The sequence below is a fragment of the Dreissena polymorpha genome, chromosome 9, assembly GCF_020536995.1.
Source record: "Dreissena polymorpha isolate Duluth1 chromosome 9, UMN_Dpol_1.0, whole genome shotgun sequence".
NCBI classification, from domain to species: domain Eukaryota; kingdom Metazoa; phylum Mollusca; class Bivalvia; order Myida; family Dreissenidae; genus Dreissena; species Dreissena polymorpha.
In genome coordinates, this window is record NC_068363.1 from 91,438,708 (window position 1) to 91,448,737 (window position 10,030).

General features: G+C 33.4%; 1 protein-coding gene across 2 annotated transcripts; it reads right to left on the reverse strand.

The window, feature by feature from the left end:
• Nucleotides 1-755: 755 nt before the first annotated feature.
• LOC127844667 (thyrotropin-releasing hormone receptor-like) lies at nt 756-6,359 on the reverse strand. Of its 2 annotated transcripts, XM_052375068.1 has the most exons (3): nt 5,910-6,359; nt 5,476-5,613; nt 756-4,371 (listed from the first exon to the last, which is right to left on the reverse strand). In XM_052375068.1, exon 3 carries the CDS (start codon nt 4,196-4,198, stop codon nt 3,122-3,124), a length of 1,077 nt encoding a protein of 358 aa, XP_052231028.1. In that variant the 5' UTR covers nt 4,199-4,371; nt 5,476-5,613; nt 5,910-6,359; the 3' UTR covers nt 756-3,121. The 2 variants fall into 2 exon arrangements, with proteins under 2 accessions (XP_052231028.1, XP_052231029.1); XM_052375069.1 differs by lacking the exon at nt 5,476-5,613.
• Between the last annotated feature and the right edge of the window lie 3,671 nt (nt 6,360-10,030).

Below are 10,030 nucleotides of genomic sequence, written 5' to 3' on the forward strand. Positions count from 1 at the left end.
ACATTGATATAGCCCCAACATACGTTGCAGACTGATGTCAACCGGTGCAACAAAGTATAAGAAGTTGTGTTTAAAATTTTCCTGCTAACAGAAATTATGCTGCCATTGCTAACAAATTGCTGACAAGGTTAATTTACAAACATTTTTTTGTGATCACTATTATGCATGGGATTTTTAACATGCTTAAATGAGTCGTGTTCTGAAAAAACTGGGCACAATGCATTTAATGACATTTTTCGTTTAAATTATTTCTCTTCTTAGCAAAAATCCAGTTTATGCGGAAAGTGTCGTCCCTGATTAGCCTGTGCGGATTGCACATGCTAATCTGGGACGACATTTTACGCACATGCATTATGCACAGTTTTCACAGAACGGGACTCAAATGCTCAGTGAAATACTCAATCATCGTAACAGTAAGACGTATGTTATCCACGGGTATTGATATAGTTTAAACAAGCACATATATGTATAGTAATTGTAACAGTTTGAATACAAAAAAACTGATTAATCCATCAATAGTAGGAGGCATAATACAATGCACAGGTGAGACACGTGTTTAATACGTAGGGTTATATTTTAAACGCTTATTTCAATTTTGATTTGAAACATTAAACAAATAAACAAATTATAAATCTTTAATGAATGAACACGTGTTACTCACTTTAAAGTGTTATGGGCAAAGACTGTAATCTATAAAAATCATATACTGTTGAGATTTATTATTGACATAACCAAGCAAAACACCACATCTCCAATGTTATAATATATTTGAATTAAGCTGTACAACGTGCATCGCTCTAAAATCATATTAACTATATTTAATATAAAGCTTAAGCATACAAGCGATGACTGGGAATACGAGAGTTGCCCAATTTCATGGTGAACAAAACAAAAACATTAATTATTTATGATTTAAATACATCTTATTGCAACAAATGCTCAATATGAGATCCATGGCAATCGTGAATCACCCTGCTACGCTTTGCCCACGATTTCGAAGTTTTGTTGATGGCAGTTTGTTCCAATGCGCGCCATTCGTCCTTCAGAGCTCTTTTGAGACCAGAATGTTGTCGTGTTTGTAAGCGTCGTTTTGGTATACCCACTATACCAATATATGGGGTATACTTGTGATTGAGACTTTTGCATCCATTCGTCAGGTGGTATGAACTTAATGTTTTGATCTTTTAGAAAGTTCACTGTGTGTTTGGAGTTGTGGCTAGATCCACTGTCCTGATGGAACGTCATGACGTGTTTACCGTCCGGAAAGAGTCTCGGGAATCCTTTAGTATAAATGGTTTCAGTACTGTATTGATATAGCAATCTGAGTTTACCTTACGATAGAGAATCCCACGACTCGAAGTCTCTGGTAAACGCATCACGTTTTACAAACTTCAGTTTATCGCCAACGTTTTCTCCCGTTCTGACATAACATACTCATCTTCTTCTATAACTTCCACCAAGATAAAACATCGCCTCGTCAGACGTAACAAAATCTCTCCACTTGTCACATTTAAGCTTTAGATATAGCTTCCAAGACCTGCGGTTCTGAATCTGTGCCATGTTGAGCTGATGAACCTTGCACTCTCCTGCCGTAGTTTTGCTTTCAAAACATTCCCGATGATGTAGTATACTGTTCCTTTGGACATTCTTGTGTCAAATGCCATTTTTCTCTGGGTCCGCGGTTTGATTGTAGAGATCCAGCGACGAATTTTGCATAAGACGTCAGGTGTGACCTTATATGGACGTCTACTTGAAGTTTAATTTGTAGCACCACCAGGCGTTGGATTGCGCTTTAATGTAGCGTCATGTCGAATATTCCGTATACTTCCCAAATAAATAGAATGGCCGATCCTTTTCAGTTCATTTTGAATGCATCTGTAAGTGCATTTGCATTTCAAAAGGCATAAAACAATGCCCTTCACCGTTTTACTTATTTTCTTCTCAGTTAAGTTAAATATTATTGACAAATTGCATGCACATTAAAGTATAGTATATTACACAACTGCTAAAACAACAATAGTTCGAGAAAATTGGGTATGTACTTGAAAAAACACGGATTCCTTTTGTTCATTTTGAAACTGGGCAACTCTCGTAGAATCAAAATGTTTTACTTTATAGTTAATTTAGTTAAATCGGTCAAGTCAACTATAACAATGTAATAGTTTGTGTAGAAAATAAACAATTGATAAACATACCTTTTTAAACATACATCCCAAAGCATGGTATTTTTTGCTTGATATCGTTTTAAATATTCAAATTTATTATTTGTATGTGCATTACCCGTTACCGCAAATTTAAGTGACGTAATATGAGGCAACGATTTCTATATTCATTTATCATCTTAAAACAACATTGGTGACAAAACTGTGATGAAGGCTGATTAAAAATGTGTGTTTTGTTGATGCATTCTTTCTATACTGTTTTCTATGCAAAACATCTTATTACTAATACATGTGGAAAACAACTTTTAAAATGTTAGACATTTTATTTTTGACAAATATTTGTATCAGTGATTACCTATGATCTATAAGTATTGCTATGCTGATTTTACATGCTTAACACTTGTTTCGGAATATTATCATTGAGATGAATTTTGGGATATTTAAAACATCGCCAAAATACATCAATACACTAATTTTATTTTAATGAGTTGGTTCTTCAACATTGCACAGACTTGTTAATAATGGCGCAATTAAAAACAAATACATATTAAACCGGTATCAAAGCGAATTTGCTCAGCAAATCCTTAAACTAAAATAACAGAACGTAACAAACAAAAACATATGATTCATCATTAATTAGACTATTGCAATAATTATATAACCCCATTACCATAACCATAATAAAAGTAAAATTGGTAAATACACTAACCAATGTTATGTTAATGATTGTGTAAGTATGTACGGCTTTTTTATATTTCACTGTGACTTTTTATTGGCAATTAAATCTGATTTTAGTTATCGTTTAGTATAACGAGGCACCTCATATATTGCGTTTCGAGGCTCGGTTTGTTTACATAGTTATTAAAAAAGGTTGGTCGAAGTAACCCAGAATGATTTCACATGTTGTGCCAAACTGTCTTATACGATTATTGAACATAATTAAACAAATAATCTCAGTTCTAACACGTAGTAGTTTCTTTGGTATGGATAACAGATATCTGACGGTTGTTATAACTTTGTCCATGCTCAGTATTGTTCCATATGTGTGGATACCATCCTAGCTTGCACTTTGCTACGCAGACAATCCTCTTAAAGGTGTTCCGAAACGTTTCGCTGAACCAACAGTATATTATGAAGTTAAAAGAAGACCTTAGCACTAGAAACAACACGGTTACATATGTCATTGTATTAAAGTGTGAAAAAATAACGCCCGGAAAGAGAGTCTTAAAAATACCCAATATAATATACGGCCCTTGGCACACACCGGACACAATCACAACTATAATGAGCATCCAGGTGATTCTCTTTTCCTCACACGAAATTATTGTCCGTACGTTGGAGTCGTTCGCCAAGTGGTGCCGCAAATACTTAGTTGAGCGGTGGATTTCTAATATCAGTAAAATGTTAAGAACAAGAACCATTATAATTGGGGAGATTGCGAAAAGAAAACAGTCCACCCAGCTTTTCACTTTTCGAAAATTTTGATTTAGCCCCAAAGGTGTGAACTGTATCGCAGGCACGTCCTTTTCCACACATGGGTCCGGGTGAAACAGAATGGTGTATCTAAATATGTCCACGACATGATACAGAAAAGCACTCACTACGATGGATATAATGATAATCCTGGCACGTACAACGGTGCACAGTGTGATTGCACGCAGTGGATGACAAATAGCAATATATCGTTCCACCGTTAACATGACGGTCAGCCAAACAGAGGCCAAGAGGACAACGTTGATGAGGATGTTGCCGTATGTCATTATCACCAGGTAATAGTGGTGGATAACACGATCCAGCCGGGTATCGAAGATTCGCACACCTATAACTATCAAGAACAACAGGTCGGTCACTGCAAGCGATATAAGATAATTATTAGTCGATGTGGACATGCTTTTATGACTCAGCACAATAATTGTCACAATTATTCCGATGATCCCTAAGACACATATAATGGGCAGAAGAGTATGCATACAGAGTTTATAGCCTGGTATACTCTGATGCCGACTCTGTGTAAAATTTAGGGCATTCGTTTTCATAATTGTAATCGAATGGCATGCTGATGTTTAAGAGATGTGGATATTGCATCGTCATGTTGCTGATTGATTGACGAAGGTCATCTTCGTAGTATTCATCCATCTTAGCATCGAAGAGTGGTTTGAAGTTTTTTTCATGTAGTTGCCGTTGTTTTTGGAAGCGATTCGTTCACGCCCTTTTCGGAAAAAAAGAAATGCAAATGTGTGTTTACTGTCACATCTGAAAAATGCAAACCAATAGAATTCTATAACTTTTGACATATCTGTATGAAACAAAATGTACGCAATATGCTAGTTCAGTTTATGGTGCCCTTTCTTCGCTTTAAACCCATTTTCCATATATGTATTCCATACAACCATTTGCAATCATGTTTATGTATTTGATTTGAGTGTTCATTCCGTCCGATGATATGTTTGCTATATTAATATACCTTTATGTTTGATAATTGTAATTTTAATTTAATTAAATTTGAGCTGTTTTTTTTTAACGACACGTTGTTTAAATATTTAAAACAAATGCATGCAAAAACACACGTTTTTTAATTTATATTTTAGCAGTGTTTTTTATCAATCAAATTTGGCTATTTATGTCAAACGTTTGGCGCTATTATTGACATTATTGATTCTTTTATTAAAATTAATTGCATTTGAACGGTAGTTAGAAATTTGTAATGGTTTTATAGCGGTACTTTAAACTAAAAAGGGCATTTCGAACCAATGCAGTCTAGTTTGTTCTATCATAATTTTGCAAAAAGATACGCGTTGTCACATCTCTTATTTGAAATAAAAACTACAAATGGATGTATATATGGTATTCCACCGTTATGAAATAAATTATAATTCAGTATTGCGGACTGTAGTTCAACTTTAGTACTATCCTATTTAATACCAGACTCTAAATAAGCCTGGTTTAATATTTTTATTTGCCTTACCTACCCGAGGCACTGTTTGACCCTTGGAAATCCTAATAATAATCATTAATAATCATTTGTTAGAACCACATTTAAAAGGAGCCTTTTAACGTTTTGGTAAATGGACAAAATTAAAAAAGTTGTTTCAGATTCGCAAATTTTCGTTTTAGTTATTATATTTGTGAGGAAACAGTAAAACTGAACATTAACCATGCTCTAAAATATCCATTATATGCATCTTTTGACGATTTAAAAACTTGAAAATTATAAAGCGTTGCAAAGCGAAACGATTGAATAATTTGGAGAGTTTTGTTGTTGTCATTATATTTTGTGATACTACGATGATTGCTTATATAAAGTATAAAATACTTCTCTCATTGTGTGAGCACGGATGGCCGAGTGGTCTTAGCGGTAGATTTTTATTCCAGGACTCCAAGGGTCAGTGGTTCGAGCCCAGTTGATAGTTACTTATTTTCTTCTTTTTTTAATTGTATTCTTGTTTTTCTACTGAAACATTTTAGATCCAACGTTTGCATTTATCAATATTAAGCATTTAATGACAAACTTCAGTACATGCAAAAAATCTGTGAAAAGGCTCCTTTAATGCTTACGCAGAAAAAACACACGATTGATTATATGCTTACAGAATAACACGACTAAAGTTCGTTTTGAAGTAACATATCAATTTAAACTTAATAAGATATGTTGATTAGTATTATTGTATAATTATTTTTTGCGAATTTTGTGAAAATAAAATTTAAACAGGTTTTTAAAAACATATACAGACTTTCTATCATTCATACCTTTTAGTTAATCTTTAAATCCCGCATGTTATTTATGGCTGTAACATCCAATTATATCATGTTCGATGAAACAAAGCACATTTAAATTAACTACCTTCATATATCACTTTATCCCTTGTCATTTGAAAGGCCGTAAAGCTTTTCTTGTATTTTTAAAAACAGTTATAACGTAACAATTGATAATAATTTGATAATCACATGTCCTTCTCCATTTCCACTGGCAACTATTTCTGTAGATGAAATTCTATTTCTTACAAAATCACAGGAATGATTCGTCTCACAACTGGTTTAAAGTGCGTTTTTAAAAGTAATCGCAATTGATAATAATTTAATAATCACAGGCCTTTCTCCATTTCCACTGGCAACTATTTCTGTAGATGAACTTCTATTTCCTACAACATCACGTGAATGATTCGTCTTACAACTGGTCCTACAAAATCACAGGAACGATTCGTCTCACAACTGATTTAAAGTGCGTTTTTGTTCTGCTGACGTTAAAACACAAGAGCATTGTTAAGGATTGCTCGTATCGGCTGGCTGAGAAGATTGTAAATGCTGATAACGGCTTAGCTGCTAAGATTCGTCTGGTACCAGAAAATAAAATTGGCATGAAGTTTAATGACAATCACTGATTAAAACGATTAAAGCACTATTCTGCTATTTATGCATGATAGTTATTCACAATACTTATGAAACAAAACATGATATATTAGATTGAAAGCCATTTATCCTCATACGATCTGTTTATTCAGATCTTTATCTGTCCTATGTTTATAATATTCATATAACAATGTTAAGATCTTCCATTTACACACCCTCGTGAAATTATTTGAAAGTTTGATATAAGCCTTAGCATTGCCCTAAATACTCTAAAAAAGTATTTTGAATTGATCTTATTTCGTCCGAATCCAAGGGCTTTGCTTTGAAACATGGTGCATTTCGGAAATGAATCTGCAAAAATCATTTCCTGCCAGTGATGCGGTATAATTTACGAGGCTTTAAAAATAGAAAAGGAAGAATAATTTGCATAGCTCGTGATGGATGAATGCTGATGACGATAATTATTTTCTCGGCGATATCCACCGGGGAAACGCGGGTAAAAGTGTTAAATTCATAATACTTTAAGACATTTCGAGACATTCAAAATAGAATTGTGTAAATCAAGATATTTTTTTCTCACTTTGATTGGTGATCTAGAACGCAACAAAAAACATAAAAGACATAATCGTGCATAATTAGGCATTAAATTCATTTGTCAGAGTGTTCAAAGTTAAAAAAAATGGAATGATTAACAGGAAATTCTAACCAACTGATTTTCCTGCCGTTTCATGGTTTCTTGCTTATGAATAACTTTCGCAGACTTACAATTCAAAGGTATTCTCTTTTTTTTGAAAGAATGAAAGAAATAGCTTCTTTAAAGATTTTTTGTAGTCTGAGCACATGAAGAACACACAAGTGTAGAATAACATGGGTCTCCTTTAAATAGATTAGTGCGCCGATCCACCCGATACGACTCGAGTTAGTCTGTTCAACAGGCCTTAGGTTAACGGAGATTAGCCTGTACGGACAGGCAATAATATTACCATCATACCATTTGGTATGGGGTTAGCCTGTAGATAACCTGGATAGAAGATCTATAAATAAATAGTCTATTTATAGATAGCGAAGGAAAAGGGATTAGGCTATGGTATCTCGATCTTCTCGATTATTTATTAAAAATAATGAAAGAAAAACGCCTTTTTAGGTTTTAAACCAATAAAGAATGAAAATATTGGTTATAAATTTATATTTTATTCAATGAATTAAGAACATTTTAAGATTAAATATATTACACACTGAAAGTGAATAGATTAATAATTCTGAAAATAAAAAAACACTAGGGATTTGTTTGTAGTTTAATTATTTTAAAGTATGAAATACCAAAAAAATAATGCAATAATTGTAAACAGAACATGGTTTCATTCAATCATTTATTTATGTATTATGTATGTCAGTCAGTCAGTCAGTCAGTCAGTCTGTCAGTCATCAGTCAGTCAGCGAGCGAGCGGGCCGGCCTGTCGGTCGGTCGTTCGTGCGCTCGTTTGTTATTTTGTTCATTCGTTCATGCGTCCGTCAATTTGTTTGTTCGTTCGTTCGTTCGTTTGTGAGTTCGAGCTTTTCTGCGTTCGTCATCATCATCATCAGCATCATCATCAGCATCAGCATCATTCAATGTATTTTTTATTTCATTTCTTTATATATTTTGTATAATTCGTACTGTATTATATTAAATGCATATTATATTAATGCTGCCACGTTAAAACAAAATACATGTTGAATGAAGTTACAAATATCGATTGGTGAAATCGTCACAAAGCAGCAGGAAGGGTGCCTTGGGTACTTTATGACATCTCATGCCGACAGGGTGATTGATGTCGGTGTGTCATGCTACATTGTCCTGTTAATTGGACCCTTAACGCGATAAAGCCGCTTTTAATAATGATGATAACGTTAATTTCTATTGCTTAACAATACGAGACTGCGAAAACAAATGCCACCGGTTATTTATTAGACTCTTTCTTTGTTTCAATTTATATTAAAAGTATTTTGCTTATCTTAAGTGTGACTGTCTTTAGTTTAAAGATTTTTTTAACGAAATTACATAAAATAAATAGTTGTTAATTTACCAAAGCAATTGACTCTGTTACATGTGTTTATTTTTTATGAAACTACGATAATGGTAGCAAGAAATATCCTTTTTTAAGATGCTCGGTGCATATCCCGATCGTGAAAATAAGGTTGAAATAAAACTTTTATTTTTAAATAACTGTTTTTTTAAAGTTGTAAGTCGCATTTCAATCACATAAAATGCTTTATGTAGTGTATTGTATATTTACGTATGACAGTTTGAAGTCATGCTGATATAATTTATAAATCAATAAAAAGGGCATATCAAATTTCCCGTGCACTTTTATACACTTATTATAGTATTTTCCGGGAAAGAAAACCATATAGGAAGTATCAAGTAAATGAATGTAAACGTGTAATCAAACTGCACACTTGTGTGCGTACATATAACTTGAACTACATTAAGCATTGTTTTGTGCGTCCTCATATCAGTCATATGGCATATTATGTATGTAGCATACGTCTGTTCTCAACGATTGAACTATATGGTATTTAAGTATTTCATTTAGACGCAGTTGTCTTTCCACACATTCTTATCACACATTTATGACTACTTGCGTTTCTTAATTTGACAATCTAACCACAATACTTTACGACAGAAAATTTAAGTCAGACTAATACATAACGGAGCCCGCCGATGTCTGATCTATATGAGATAACTTGACGCTCAAATGGATAAGAAAGAGATCATCACAGCAGGTTGCTAATACACAGTGTAGACTTCCGCTGTTTTATTGTTGTAACATGTTTGTTTAGAAAGCATAGGCAAAATAATATGGAATCCAATTTTGAAATAAAAACTCGTCTGAAAATAGCTACGTTGTCTTTTTAATTGAAGAGTATAGATGACATCAAAGTCGAAGAAGTGATTTTCAAGACACCTGGAGATAACTGAGAACGACACATACAATTAAGTAAACAATAAAACAACTAATAAGCATCCCATGGAGGCAGATAATATCTTACTTAAAAGTCAACAGATAAGTTCAGGCTAAAATTCGTATTTTATTAAGGAATATAATTGCATCTCTGTCCAATTAGATATATTACAAGCAAGCAAATGTTTATTTCAAATGTAGTATGTGCTGTGATAGAAACCAACTTTGCGCATAAATTATTAAGTTATTAAATAACGTGCCTTGAATTTTTTTCTCGTCTGTGAGAGTTTAAACTTGTATTATACTGTGAAAAGCACCCATGGTACTTCACCGATGTTATTTCCCTGAAGACTTTTACATACGAACAAGTTTAGAATGTACACACATTCACATAGACATAATTATGGCAAATAATCGTATCAATTTAACATTTATCAAGTATCTTACTGAATGACCATGATGGTTTAATCGCCTTTCTATTAAATATATATTTTAGTAATTTACCAGGGGTTTTTATCTGATTTTGGGGAAAGGACCTGGCCTTTATTGAGGGGAAAAATATCACGCGAAACGCCG